Source organism: Mixophyes fleayi, chromosome 9 (assembly GCF_038048845.1).
Source record: "Mixophyes fleayi isolate aMixFle1 chromosome 9, aMixFle1.hap1, whole genome shotgun sequence".
Classification (NCBI taxonomy): domain Eukaryota; kingdom Metazoa; phylum Chordata; class Amphibia; order Anura; family Limnodynastidae; genus Mixophyes; species Mixophyes fleayi.
In genome coordinates, this window is record NC_134410.1 from 13,366,325 (window position 1) to 13,381,907 (window position 15,583).

A 15,583-nucleotide genomic window follows, 5' to 3' on the forward strand; every position below is an offset into this window, starting at 1 on the left:
AAATATATGTTGATAATTTGTAGATCCACAGAATGTGCAGGTTCAATCACAGATAATTCTGTCTCCTTCCATTATCTCTTTTATGCTCCTATACCCCTCCCAGCCCCTCACATCTACTTACTGCTGTCTTCCTGGTTGTACCTAACTATTTATCACCCGTTATTTATATAGCGCCAACAATTCCGCAGCGCTGCACAGAGAATATTTATCACTCACATCAGTTCCTGCCCCATTGGAGCTTACAGTCTAACTTAACTAACACATACACAGACACATATACACATGCCAGCAGCCAATTAATCTACTAGTATGTTTTTGGATTGTGGGAGGAAATTCGGAGCACCCGGTGGAAACCCACGCAAACGGGGAGAACATACAAACTCCACACAGATAAGGTCATGGTCTGGAAAAGAACTCATGACCCCAGTGCTGTGAGGCAGCAATGCTAACCACTGTGCTGCCCATTGTTAAGTTGCTCTACAAACCCCACCCTCCATGTAACCATGTGACTGCCCCTTACTCCTCCCCTCTAAGGCTGATCCCACCCCCTACTCTAGATACCACCACTCACATCCTGCACATAGTCATTATAAAACAAGGTGGTGTCAGGGCAGCCTCAGTGGTTACCTCCCCCCTATTCTGTTCTCTGTCTTCCTCAATGTCACCCATAATACAATGTGATGTGTCCCCGGTACAGTCCACAGAGACAGGCTGAAGTCTGCGCTCATTCTCCCTCACTACCCATCCAGGTGCGCAGATTCCTCACCCTAATGTCCAGCACATGGTGATGAATGGAATCTCCCGCTATGTTTGTAAATGTCACTGAGAATGAGGACATAGAAAAACTATAACCCAGTGTAAGATCTAAAATTCTGACCCAAGTCTGCCTGTGGTGTCAAGTATATCTGGAAGCGCTTCAATCAGCTGGAGAGAATTGACACAGACCAAGTTCTGTATACAAGGAATATTCTCTAGTTTATTGATACAAAGATACAGGTTTTTATAGGCTACTGAATAAATGAATCCTACGTCATATGCACACAATAGTTTATACCACTAGTTTATGAGAAGCGCTACTGATTAACTTTCTCACGTATTCTTGAGGTGTTTACTTTTCTCCCCCTTCTAAGGACAGATGAGCCTATTATTTCTTATCTCAAGGGGAGTTGGAGATATGCGCAACACCATGGATACAGCTCCCATACTACCAGCTGGATATGAAGCTCATTATTGTTTTCATAACTGGTTACATTCTTCAGGTGTTCCCTATTAGTTCAACTTCAAGGCTATAGGCTCACATATTGCAAAACTGCAAGTTAACAGAAAAATGAATAATCTCTTCTAGCAAATAATATTTCTATACAAGTTACAATAAAATGGCTGAACAAAGGCCTTATGAGGCCTTAACAAAAAATCATATTTAACATTTCCCATCTTTTATTCAATTTTCGACCCTTTCTCCTCCTACCTACCTAATCCTATCTATAGAACCACATTCTTAATAAGCAGGTACTTATACACATGTAGGAGGCCACATGCATAGAGTTGGTCCCCTTAGGAATCTGTCAACTCATCCCCCACTAATAAGCCTGTGATCCTCCCTGTCCTAACTTGATTTATGAGGAGATGCATTTTGGCAAATGTCCATGTCTAGAAAAGATGGTTTCTTAGAAGATGGTTTCTTAAAAGATGGTTTCTTAAAAGATAGTTAATGAGTCTATAGTAGTTCTGCAGGCCTTGCATGTCCTTTGTTCAATCTTTAGTAGTTTCTTGTTGCAAACTCTGCAGTTCTTTGGCTTTGCTAGTCCAAATAATTCATGACACTCATAGTCTGGTCAGGTTTCAGAAGTAATTTCTGTGATCATCAGAGGTTCGGGATTTTCAGTGGTTCCCTTTTTGGAGAGACAACAATCAAGTGTCAGTAACTTCTTAATCAGCCATATATTTAGTTTCATTATCACCTATACGATCAACAGGATTGCAAAACCATTTGCTACTAATGCCAATATTTCCAATATCCAACATGAATCATTACTGACAACTTTACCAATGAGGTTATGCATCTGCACAAAGACATTTTCAGAGTTTACTCTACTATGAGTGCAAACTGTTGAGCACTCCTTCCCATATGTTTCTCACAGTGGCATAGGCAATATGTCACTTAACTGTCTGTTTCATACTGGGTTAGGGAGGCCTTAATCCCTACTTCAGTCACAATTATTCTGGCAAGACATATCAATACAATGAGACAGTCATTTCTATTTATCAGAACAAGACTCCCCTGATTTGAAGACTTTGCAGTGTTATGCGTGAATCCAGGTGTCTCTTTCCTGTACTTTCACTGCCATGGGAGTCGTCAACAGGACTTGATAAGGACCCTTGTATCTGGGTTCAAGACTTCTCCTGATGTGCTTTCTCACGACCACCCAGCCCCCCAGGGTGCAGTTTATGGGTACCTGTATCAAAATTAGGGTTTGCAATGGAGGAGAATATTTGACCATGTATTTCAGTTAGTTGTTTCTATAATAAGGCAACATAATTCAACAAATCACTATATACATGGTGTAGTTGCTATGGAAAATAACAGCCTGTTCTGTTTGCTGTGCCAAACAATATCTCATATGGTGTTAAACCTGTGTCTTTCCTAGCAGTATTTTTTACTGAGTGCAGGTAAACATGAGATCCATGGCAGACCTGTTTCAGCCATTATTTTCTGCATTTTCAATTTCAGTGTACCATTAAGGCGCTCCATACATCCTGAACTTTGGGATCTGTAGGGGGTGTGATAGTTTCTGGAATCCTTGCCCCGTAAAGTGTATCCCTCTGTCACTTACAATGACCTCTGGTACACCATATCATCAGATTACCTCATTCGCAATTTTCTTGGCTAATGCTTTAGCATTTGCTTTTCTATACAGCCATGTCTCCAGCCAGTGACTAAAGAAGTTGACACAGACAAGCACATTCTCAAAGCCCGAGCATTTGGGAAGTTATAAAGTCTATCTGTATCCTCTTATAGGGATATTATGTCTTGGGTGTGCTTTTCCATAGGACAGACTTACTCGGGTTACTTTGTGCACAGACTAGGCATTCTGCCACTAACGACTGTGCTGCTTGGGCGAACCCTGGTACTATCCATAAGCTGCTAGTGAGTACAACCATAGCATCTTTTCCCAGATGCACTTTCTCGTGTGCTATATTGGCCATAATGGGATAAACTACTTTTGGCAGACACAAACGCTGACCTTTACACCACTCCTTGCACTTCTAGTGCTCCATGTATTGCCCAAGTCTTTTTCTTATTTTCTGTTGCTTGTCTTTCCATAAGTTGGAGTGTGCTCTGGTCAAACAGGGGTCAGGGGGTCACCATGTAAATAGACTCCCCTTGGGGTACTGGGGCTATGGCGGCTTCTCGTGCGGCCTGGTCTATTTCACTTAGCTTCGGGGGTAGTATCTCTGTGTGTGTCTTCACCTTCATCACTGTTTGGAGGACAGCTGGAATGCAGTGAACAATGCCCTGGTATGTTCATCATATTGACTGGTTTGCTTGCTGAACCCATAAGGTCCCTACTTTTCCATACAGGGCCATAATCATGCGCAATTACAAATGCATAACTTGAATCAGTGTAAATATTTACTCTTTGTCCTTTTGCATATATGCATGCAAGTGTCAGGGCCTTTAGTTCAGCTTCTTGTGCTGACATGTGACTCGGTAGAGTCTGTTGAATCACTATTTCTGTGTGTGTGGTTACAGCACACCCTGTATACGGGACAGGATCTATGTGATAGTGTGAACCATCTACAAAAAGAGTGATGTCTGCATCTGGTAATGGTTTATCTTTAATGTGAGATAAAACCAGAGATTCTTGTTTCATTAGTTCTATGCAATCATGTTCAGAAAAATTTTGTTTGCATTTTTTTTCTTTTTCCTTTCTTTCTGTTCAAGCTGGAATGGAATTCCCCCAAATCCCTAGGGTAACCCCAATATATATAGGTACTTCTCCCATCTTTTGAAACTTGCTGCAATAAGGCAGCAGGATTCAACATTGTGCACTGCTTAAGTGTAACGTTACTGGGAGTAAGCAGTGCTACTTCATTAGGATAGGCTTCAGTAAGGAGCATGTGGAATCCAAGGAAAAGGTTCTTGGTTTCTGAGTTCCACAAAGTTTACACTCATTAGATGGAGTGTACAGTACAACGGTTAAGACAGATGTGGTAACTTTAATTCTTCTGGAAGAGAAACACTTAGCTTAAATAACCTGTTAATAAGCCACATCATCAGTTCTATTAGTGTATATAATAATGTGTTGGGCCACAATACTCACAAACACATTCCTGCATTGGGTGTAAACCCCTGTAGTCATGGGTTGCTCTTTTCTTTATTTGGTTGGGTTAAACTTTCATATTAGAATTTTCTAATTATGTATAATGATCTATACATTACTATGGGCCTGAGTCTGGTTCTTCCAAACTTGGCTTTCCTTTCTAGTCTAGTACACATCTACAGCGCACAGCAAAGGAAAATAACGTGCAATCTATATTCCTCCTGCTAATATCAATGAACTCCCCTCTCTGGTCTCCCTTGGACCTTTAAAAAACTTAAAATACAGTTTACTCAGATTCCCCTTGTCTGAAGGTCTTAACATATATCTGTGAACATGAGAGGCTCTGGGGCCTCTTGTGCTTCCTTTTTTTTTTTTTTTGTTTTCTTCTAATAAAAAAGGAAAGGGAGGAAGAAAATACACAGTGCGCTCGGCAAGTGTTATATGTCACTCATTTCACAATAGGAGGGAATGTCCTTTGTGCTGTATATCTTCATACTTAGTAAATCTGGCCGGTAACAAATGTTTTGCTTGTGCTTGGTTTCTGTCACAACGTACGATACCGTTAAGGTAACTGGGTGTCCTAGCACAATATCTATACTCTTTTTAAGCACTAAAGCAGAGTAGTATGCAAGTGACCTTAGCTTGCGACCATGTATTTGTGTCAGTACTCCTTGTACATGTGCACTGACTTCATAACAAAATAATGTGAAAGGCTTGTCATAATCTGGCAAAGCCAGTGCTGGCGCTGAAGTTATTTCAGCTTAAAATTGGTTAAACATTTGGTTCTGCTCAGAGGAGAGTATAAATGGCTTGCTATGATCCAGAAGTGCTAATGCAGGAGCACATACAATTGCTCTTAAAGTCTTAAATCTTTTTCATTTCTGTAAAAATATAGAATTCCCATCAATGCATTACCATACCCCCAATAAAAAGAATTATTTACAGTATATGACAATTATAGCACAGTAAATAAGGGCAGTAAATGTCTTTACAAACACTGATTTACTCAAAACTGTAATGAGGATACAAATAAAAACCTTTTGCTTTCTGCACATACAGAAAAACCACCTAGTTCATGCATTTGCTATGCGAATAGCACATAAACTCTAATATCTCTTTCCAAAACAAGGTAATCATTACTCAGAAGAGTTTACATTATTTAAATCCTTCATTAGTTTATACTTATGTTTGTTGTGGTGCAAAGATGGTGCATTGGAAGTTAAATCAATGCAATCTGGATTGCCTAATGGATCTTTGCAGCTGGAGACCTGTGAATAAAAAAAACTTTTGCATAGAGATTAACATTTATTTACTAGGAATTACTGTAACTGTAACATGCGTGTATACTGTTATCAGGTAACCAGTGAACAGCTGCTAAAAGCTTAACTGTGACGCTATGCGTTCCATGCCTTGATTTCCTCAAAGGGGCAGTCCCTAATTTCACAAATAGAGAATGTCAAAGTGACGAGACCTGGGCGAGTGTTCAAAGCCACTCCTTTCTTATCATCTCTTAGTACAGCCCTTTTAAATGACACTAATTAAATTTCCGGGTTTAGAAACATTCAATCTGGAATCTTGGTTCCAAGTATTCAACCATTTTAAAAGCAGCACTGTCTCATAAATCAGAGTACTCTCGTTAGACACAATACATTGTGTCTGTAAATCATTCAACATTTTCTCAACAAAATCTCTCTCCCGTGACCAAATATTCACACATATTTCTAGATTCTGTGATTTTCGTGTTCAAAGTAAAAATATATTCACTTAAGTCTCGCTCACAGACGACATTTTATCTCGTAACATTTCTTTAAAGGCATAACAAACCCTCCTGATTTCTGAGAACATTCATCAGCGCCATTTTAACACAGATAAAAACAGCATGTAAGCTCACTCCCACAATTCTCAACTTCATTAAAGAGAAAGCTATATTTCTGAACTTCAGAAACAAAATTATTTTGTTCAAATACAGAAACGGCTTGTTGGATCCCAGCTAGCTTTGTTCTGACACTAGTACTTATAGTGATAATGTACATTATTTACAATCTTGTCCGTGCAATCGGACCAAACATTTTAAAACTTCTTTTGTATCTTTTTAAAAGCTTATCATTAAGCAATGAATGTACAACTTTTTCAACCTTGAAACATGTCTCTTGTAAAAAACGGACAAGACAGACAAACATTGTGATTTAAAGTAAATCAAACATCTCCCTTATAGAGCACTAAGACAGAGAACAAACAATGTGAATTATCACGGATCTCTCTCACACGCAGTAAGACGGAGACAAAACTCACATACAGAGAAAGAAAACTTAACTGACATCTTCCAGCCTACTGCTGTGGAACTACAAGTCCCAGCATTACACTAAATACAAGTTAGCTTCAACATGTTATCATCAATCAGCACTCCGGACACATTTTTTCAATTTTACATACATTGTCAAAAAACAAAAAACAGTGTGCTTCTTATCTCAACACACTGAAATCATTTACACAGAATAAGGGAGGGGCACATTTCACTTATTCAGCTGCACAGGATCAAACATACATTTATAATATACAACCTACTTGATTCATTATTCAGCTTCCGATGCATTTAGCATATCCACATATATTTCGACTTTTCAGATCTCTTAACTTTCCTGTGCCACCTCAAACAATCTCTTGGGGTTTGATCTCAATACCCCTTTGTTCTTGTCACATTACCACTTGCAACACCTTTGTTTCTCCATCCACACATATCTTTGGCTATCCCCGCTTTCTTGAAAAATTCCCTGCAGACCTTCTACTCCCCCATTTCCTTTAGTCTTTGTGCATCATATCTATGAGGGAGCTGCTGTCATTTGTTTACTATCTATATTACTCGTATTGACAGTATTCTGTTGAGTCCAAATCGGGACTCTTATCTAGTTTCTGTGGGTTGTCCTTGCACTGGACGTCCCGTTCTGTGGACTCCTTGTACTGGATGTCCGTGCTAAATAGCTTCTTTGACAGTATCTGGGACGAAGGTCTTTTGGAAATCTCTCTTACACAATTTGGGCAGATTACAGAATCTCCCTTCTTTGATATACCTCTAGGGATGGTGTCTAAAATGTTCACTCAATGTTCAAAACAATAACTCTCTAAATCCCTCTATTCCATTACATGCTTCTTTGATCAATGTCTTATGTGACTTTTATGCTTTATACATCATACATAGGTACAAACACATGCACTCAAAATTCAATCATCTTTCAAAAATCTAATCAACAATACAATTACAGTAAACAAATTGGGTTAATACTGTATTATATTAATCAGATGATACTTGAGACTCACAAATTCGCGTGTCAGGTGCCTCAGACAGACATGAGGTGACCCAGACTAGGAAGACCAACGAGTAGAAATCTACTGACCGCGGATGTTGGGGTTCAATGTGCTGGGAAACCTCCGTTGTCTGTCTTGTAGCCTGCTGGACAGCGAATCTCGGTGGGACCTCCAAGTTGTAAGATCTAAAATTCTGACCCAAGTCTGCCTGTGGTGTCAAGTATATCTGGAAGCGCTTCAATCAGCTGGAGAGAATTGACACAGACCAAGTTCTGTATACAAGGAATATTCTCTAGTTTATTGATACAAAGATACAGGTTTTTATAGGCTACTGAATAAATGAATCCTACGTCATATGCACACAATAGTTTATACCACTAGTTTATGAGAAGCGCTACTGATTAACTTTCTCACGTATTCTTGAGGTGTTTACTTTTCTCCCCCTTCTAAGGACAGATGAGCCTATTATTTCTTATCTCAAGGGGAGTTGGAGATATGCGCAACACCATGGATACAGCTCCCATACTACCAGCTGGATATGAAGCTCATTATTGTTTTCATAACTGGTTACATTCTTCAGGTGTTCTCTATTAGTTCAACTTCAAGGCTATAGGCTCACATATTGCAAAACTGCAAGTTAACAGAAAAATGAATAATCTCTTCTAGCAAATAATATTTCTATACAAGTTACAATAAAATGGCTGAACAAAGGCCTTATGAGGCCTTAACAAAAAATCATATTTAACACCAGTGACAGTAATGTCCTTGTTACTTCATATAATGTCCTATAACTGTGACGTATTATAATATATATACAGATAACATATTACACAGAGCTCTACACTGCCCCCCCCCCCCTCCTCTTCTGTAGGATGGTTTGTTCCACCAGTGTCTGTAACTCATCACTTGATTGGTTGGTAGAAATCGGAGGGAAACTTCAGCCAATAAACTGCCTGCCAGAATACTTCACACTGATTGGCCGACAGAATTGGTTGACAACATATTGCAGCCAATCAGCGATGAGCAGCTTCTCAGTGATAAAATACATGTTATTTTTTTTAAACTGCCTATGACTGGTCGCTTTATTCCTATTGGATGATCAGATCATGTGACCTGGTCTCCTCAGACTCCAGTAATGGGGGAGCTGTATACAGTAGCTGGATGTCTGTGTAATCCAGGTCCCAGCAGCCTCTGCTTCTCCAGCTGTCACTTGGATGTCACAGCATGCTGGGAGTTGTAGTGCATCCACAGCTGGAGGGCACAGGTTGTCTACACCTGGATACTGATCATTATCTGTATACTCCAATGCTGTGCTGTGATATGTAACACACGTGATGTCACACACACCATGTAGTACATGTGATACACACTGCTGTACATGTGACACCACACACTCTGCTCCCATGTAACATGTTCCTGTGCTGTGTGCAGGTTTCCATTCCTGGCAGTGGATGTACGGCTGTGAGCTGAGAGATGACGGCAGCACCGCGGGGTATGATCAGTACGGATATGATGGGAGAGATTTCACTTATCTGGACACAGAGAGAGGGGTTTATATCTCCACCACACATGAGGGTCAGATCACTACACAGAAATGGAACAGTCCCGATGTACGAGAGGGGGAGAGACAGAAGAATTATCTGGAGAATCTCTGTATCGAGTCACTGAAGAGATACATCATCAATGGGAGAGATGATCTGGAGAGGAGAGGTGACACCACACATTATACACAGTGTCTATATACCTGTATTACATTATATTACACATCATCATACATTCCTATCAGTTATACTGATCATTATGTGTCTCATTACATTATAATGTCATGTAATCAGTGGTATAACTATGGGAGAGATGATCTGGAGAGGAGAGGTGACACCACACATTATACACAGTATCTATATACCTGTATTACATTATATTACACATCATCATACATTCCTATCAGTGATACTGATCATTATGTGTCTCATTACATTATAATGTCATGTAATCAGTGGTGTAACTATGGGAGAGATGATCTGCAGAGCAGAGGTGACACCACACATTATACACAGTATCTATATACCTGTATTACATTATATTACACATCATCATACATTCCTATCAGTTATACTGATCATTATGTGTCTCATTACATTATAATGTCATGTAATCAGTGATATAACTATGGGAGAGATGATCTGGAGAAGAGAGGTGACACCACACATTATACACAGTATCTATATACCTGTATTACATTATATTACACATCATCATACATTCCTATCAGTGATACTGATCATTATGTGTCTCATTACATTATAATGTCATGTAATCAGTGGTGTAACTATGGGAGAGATGATCTGGAGAGGAGAGGGGACACCACACAGTATACACAGTATCTATATACCTGTATTACATTATATTACACATCATCATACATTCCTATCAGTTATACTGATCATTATGTGTCTCATTACATTATAATGTCATGTAATCAGTGGTGTAACTATGGGAGAGATGATCTGGAGAGGAGAGGGGACACCACACATTATACACAGTATCTATATACCTGTATTACATTATATTACACATCATCATACATTCCTATCAGTTATACTGATCATTATGTGTCTCATTACATTATAATGTCATGTAATCAGTGGTGTAACTATGGGAGAGATGATCTGGAGAGGAGAGGGGACACCACACATTATACACAGTATCTATATACCTGTATTACATTATATTACACATCATCATACATTCCTATCAGTTATACTGATCATTATGTGTCTCATTACATTATAATGTCATGTAATATATGTGATATAACTACCCGGCCACAGAGGTTAGGACGGGGCCCAGTTATCTCATCGTCTCTGTGGTGGAAAAACACCAACTGTCTGTTTTGTGATGATCTTTTTATTATAAAAAAAACCCAAACAATATAAAAATACAGCTATATAATATATATATATAATGTATCATGAAGTCATCAGACACAGCAATTATATCTGTAAGACGTCTCCTCTTGGTAACATAAACAGCAGGTTATAAGCTTTGAAATAACTTGTTATCATAGATATTAAACACACTTGCTCAGTACATCATACACTTTATATCCCAATAATAAGACGCTTGTTATGTATTAGTAGTAACAGGTACATCTTATACTGTACACATCTGTCTGGAACATTATGTGAGAACTGCTCCTGACTCACCGACCTGTGGGGCCCCAAGGTCAGACCGTGCTGTGAGCCGGTGCTGTATGTGTGTATTATAGTTACTGTGACAGGGAAAAGGGCATAAGACAAACTCCCATATTATAAACTATGAAGTGATCACTGCAGGTGAATAAACATAATAATATTATGTGAGAAAGGAAAAGAAGGAGATCACACAGCGCTCACACGGGGCCGGGCCCCATAGGGATCAGTGCAGAGCGATAGCCCCGCGGGGGCCTGTGCTGGTCATGTGATCACACATCCCGGGTATTGTTCCTGTCTCTATCAGCGGAGGCGTGTCCCTGGTGTGTAACTGGGCGGGACTTTATACTGAGTGACAACTGTAGTGGCCAACAGGCTGCCACCTGCATGTGACCAGAGGGGGCGACAGAGAGACATTAATAGGAAGCAGTGAGAGAACGAGGAGCAGGATTAATAAGGAGACGCAGGATTACAGGACAAGTAAATAAACAGAAGCTGATGATCAGGACCTGATTATTCAATAGGCTATCAGGCTGCAGGGGGGGGGGGGGTGAATTTTAATTGAATGACAAGTCCATTGTTACCTTTAGCCTGGGGTGGAAGGTAAGGGGACACTACAAGCATATTAGCTTAGGGCGCCCTGAACCCGTACGCTAGGTACACACTGGAGGTTTTTCATCCAATCATTGTGCTAATCAGCTGACATGTGACCGTTCGGTCAGATATCACGTTACTGTGCATACTGCACGATGAAGGAAATTCATGCCAAAGTGCTGATCGTCGTTTCATTTGGTTGGTCGCACTGTTTGGTAATCTCGTTCCAATCACCTTCTGACCATGGAGTGTGTATGAATTCACGACCGGTTCCACGACCAACTGCTGATAGTTCCTCAAACTGCGACTCCTTTCGGGGGTGTATGTAAATTTCTGATGTCTTCACCTCTCCCATGTGGTGCGGTGTCCGCACGTCAGTCAAATGACAACTAGGTGCTTCTAACGGAAAAGCAGTAGTAGCTGTGTATTATAGATGTGTATGGCAGATGTCTGCTGCCTAATTATTCACCTTTGTCAGTAAGTACAAGATGTGTCATACTTATGTCTTTATTGTAAGTAAATATATATTTATTACAAGTGCACCAAAGAAACCAACACATTTATTAATCCAACACATTTATTAGTAGACAATATCCATAGAAATGGATACAGCAAAAACAAAATTCCATCACTTATAAATCCACTGACTAATTTAACGAGTAACCTGGCTGCTGCTTTCTGACATAACTTTCTCATATACTAGAAACAATTCCCGGATTTTTTTTTTCATGTTTCTTGATTTTTTTTCTTCACATCATTGATGTTTGTCCTTAATTTAGTAAAATATTCGTAAAGCTTTTCCATCTTCTCAACCACACCCTTCCCATCATCCGAAGGACTACAAATATCACTGCGTTTTATATCCTTCTCTCCTTCTGAACTGTCGTCAGATATGATGATGGTATATGAGGAAAAACATTTTTAGCATTTTATCATCATCAGCTATTTATATAGCGCCACTAATTCCGCAGCACTGTACAGAGAAGTCATTTACATCAGTCCCTGCCCCTTACAATCTAAATCCCCTAACATACACAATACATAGACCGAGAGAGACTAAGGGCAATTTAATAGCAGCCAATTAACCTACCAGTATGTTTTTGGGAGGAACCCGGAGGAAACCCACACACACACACACACGGGTAGAACATACATAACTACACACACATAGTGCCCTAAACTGCGTGTTTCAAAGGGTGGAGATGTTGCCTAAAGCAACCAATCAGATTCTACTTATTTATTTAGTACATTCTATAAAATGACAGCTAGAATCTGATTGGTTGCTATAGGCAACATCTCCACCTTTTCAAATCCACAGTTTAATAAATATACCCCTGGTCTGAATGAAATCCGACATATATACATTACCAAAAGACTTAACATAATCCTGTACCAGACTCTTATAAAGAGATATAAGAAGAAACATTACTGATACAACCTGGATGAATGTCCTCATATGATCTGTTCCCTATATCAGTGTCAGTGGAGGGTATTTACTAGGAGCAGTCTATATACACCATAATAATTTATCAGCGCTGGGCCTGGATGGTCCGCCCAGTACACATGAAGGTGCAGCCTGCCCTCCACCCCTGGGAGATGCCTCCGCAGCCTAGAAGTGTCCCCAGGTGTCAGAGGTGGAAGAGTCTGCAGAGGACACTGTGCAAAGTGTAACCGTCACAGCATAATCCAACCTCCTACACGTAGTACCTCAGCCTCCTTCACGTAGTACCTCAGCCTCCTTCACGTAGTACCTCAGCCTCCTACACGTAGTACCTCAACCTCCTGCACGTAGTACCTCAACCTCCTACACGTAGTACCTCAGCCTCCTTCACGTAGTACCTCAGCCTCCTACATGTAGTACCTCAACCTCCTACACGTAGTACCTCAGCCTCCTGCACGTAGTACCTCAGCCTCCTACATGTAGTACCTCAGCCTCCTACACGTAGTACCTCAGCCTCCTACACGTAGTACCTCAGCCTCCTACATGTAGTACCTCAACCTCCTGCACGTAGTACCTCAGCCTCCTACACTTAGTACCTCAGCCTCCTACATGTAGTACCTCAACCTCCTACACGTAGTACCTCAGCCTCCTTCACGTAGTACCTCAGCCTCCTACATGTAGTACCTCAGCTTCCTACATGTAGTACCTCAACCTCCTGCACGTAGTGCCTCAGCCCCTTACGCGTAGTACCTCAGCCTCCTGCGCGTAGTACCTCAGCCCCTTACGCGTAGTACCTCAGCCCCTTACGCGTAGTACCTCAACCTCCTGCACGTAGTACCTCACCTTACATCAAATAATCCAGTTTTCTCCTTAAATACTGCTCAGTTCAGCCTCATTCATGCCTTTAAATTATTGGTGAAGGTGGTGGATATGGGGATGTCTTTATTACAGTGATCCTAGAAATGTCCTCTGATATCTTTGAGACCCCAATGATCAGCAGCTCTGAGCTTGTGCAAAATACAAGTCATGTTGTGGTGTGGAAGTGGTGGTGCTCCTCTCATGCCACAAGGATCACCCCTAATAATGCACCCACTGCACCCCTCTTTTTTTATTTTAATAATCTAACTCCTCCACTATCTCATTGCTGCCCTGCACCGCTGTGTCTATTCTGTGCTGTGTAAGGATCAGAGTTCCTCCATCTAACGCCTCCACTCACCCTGTGCAGATTTCTGCTTCTACATAAACACAATGGACCTGATTCATTAAGGAAAGGAAAGAAAAAATATAAGTAACTTTGAACCTTGGCTAAACCATGTTACAATGCAAGGGGTGCAAATTAGTTTATTATTTTGCACATAAGGACAATACTGGCTGTTATTTCATGTAGGACACAAATACTTGATAGCTTTATTTTTACAGTGACATTTAAAGCTGATCTAGGACATGCTCTACCCCAACTATAAATCTGTTCCAACATTTTAAATTTACCTTCCCCTCCAATACAAATGGTTTTACCAAGGTACAAGGTTATTCATGTTTGTTGCTGACATATAGTGCCTCCATCACATCACGCTCACATATAGTCACAGCGCTCTCACATATAGTCACGGCTCTCTCACATATAGTCACGGCGCTCTCACATGTACACACGGCTCTCTCACATGTACACACGGCACTCTCACATGTACACATGTTGCTCTCACGTGTAGAACACTGAGTGACGCTGCTACTAGATCATTATGTGTAATATTTGTATCTTCCTCTCAGTTCGCCCAGACGTGAAGGTCTCAGGTCACCAGTCAGGTGATATCACAAAGCTCCAATGTCTGGTCTATGGGTTTCACCCCCGTGATGTGGATGTGAAGTGGATGAGGAATGGGAGAGACGAGGTTCCCTCAGATGAAGTTAAACAGATCCTCCCCAACCCTGACGGCACTTATCAGACCAGAGTCACTGTGGAAGTGATACCCAGGGATGGGGACAGTTACTCCTGTTATGTGGATCACAGCAGCCTGGAGGAGACACTCAACGTTCTGTGGGGTGAGTGTCGGCCATACAATATAACCGATAGGTCAGATCTCTGTATATTACCATATTGCTGCTTTTATAATGCACATTTCATACAGGTGTAGTAGAGTCTCTGGGATGTGCTGCCTGTTATATTATATTATCTGTGGGGTAAGAGTGATACTTACACAGTTGATATTCCCACAACCCTTCTCAACTGCTTTTTTTATTAATAAACATATTTAATCAGATGAACCACATATGGTGGTCAGTATGTATATAGACCCTGCATGAACTATCATCAGAAAGTCCAAACAAGAACAAATTCATATACAAATGTCCAGAATTAACACATATTCATATATGCTGAAAATGTTCTTTCTGGGACAATCCAGTCCCCCCTGTGATTGCAGTCACATAACCAGTGATTGTAAAGATGGTCTGATAACCCTCACCCAGGTGTCAGCAGCCTCCATAGATCTTCTGTCTATAATGACATTCCTCCATAGTCAGCGTCCTCTGCACGTCCTTCTGTTGTAAATCAGCTTCCAAATTCCTTATGAGGTGTCCCAAGCTTTACTCATGTGCTCATAATACAGAGAGACAAAGACAGAAAAATACCTTTTTTATTAAATGGGATGAAAACTAGCAAAGTCACTTCCAATTTATAACAGTGTAAATCATACCATAAAGTACGACGTCCCCATTTCTGGGTTATGTGC

The 15,583-nt window shown here is 40.6% G+C and overlaps 1 protein-coding gene and 1 long non-coding RNA gene across 2 annotated transcripts in view; one reads left to right on the forward strand and one right to left on the reverse strand.

The window, feature by feature from the left end:
* Window positions 1-15,583, forward strand: part of LOC142101990 (class I histocompatibility antigen, F10 alpha chain-like) — a 53,607-nt gene that overhangs the window by 29,298 nt on the left and 8,726 nt on the right. The window contains exons 3-4 of the mRNA XM_075186491.1: window positions 9,060-9,338; window positions 14,622-14,894. Coding sequence (XP_075042592.1) covers window positions 9,060-9,338; window positions 14,622-14,894 — 552 coding nt within the window. The remainder of the gene's footprint in view (window positions 1-9,059; window positions 9,339-14,621; window positions 14,895-15,583) is intronic.
* LOC142101999 (uncharacterized) lies at window positions 855-5,501 on the reverse strand. Its single transcript, XR_012679175.1, has 2 exons — window positions 4,962-5,501; window positions 855-4,244 (listed from the first exon to the last, which is right to left on the reverse strand). It is a non-coding gene; the product is annotated as an uncharacterized LOC142101999 (long non-coding RNA).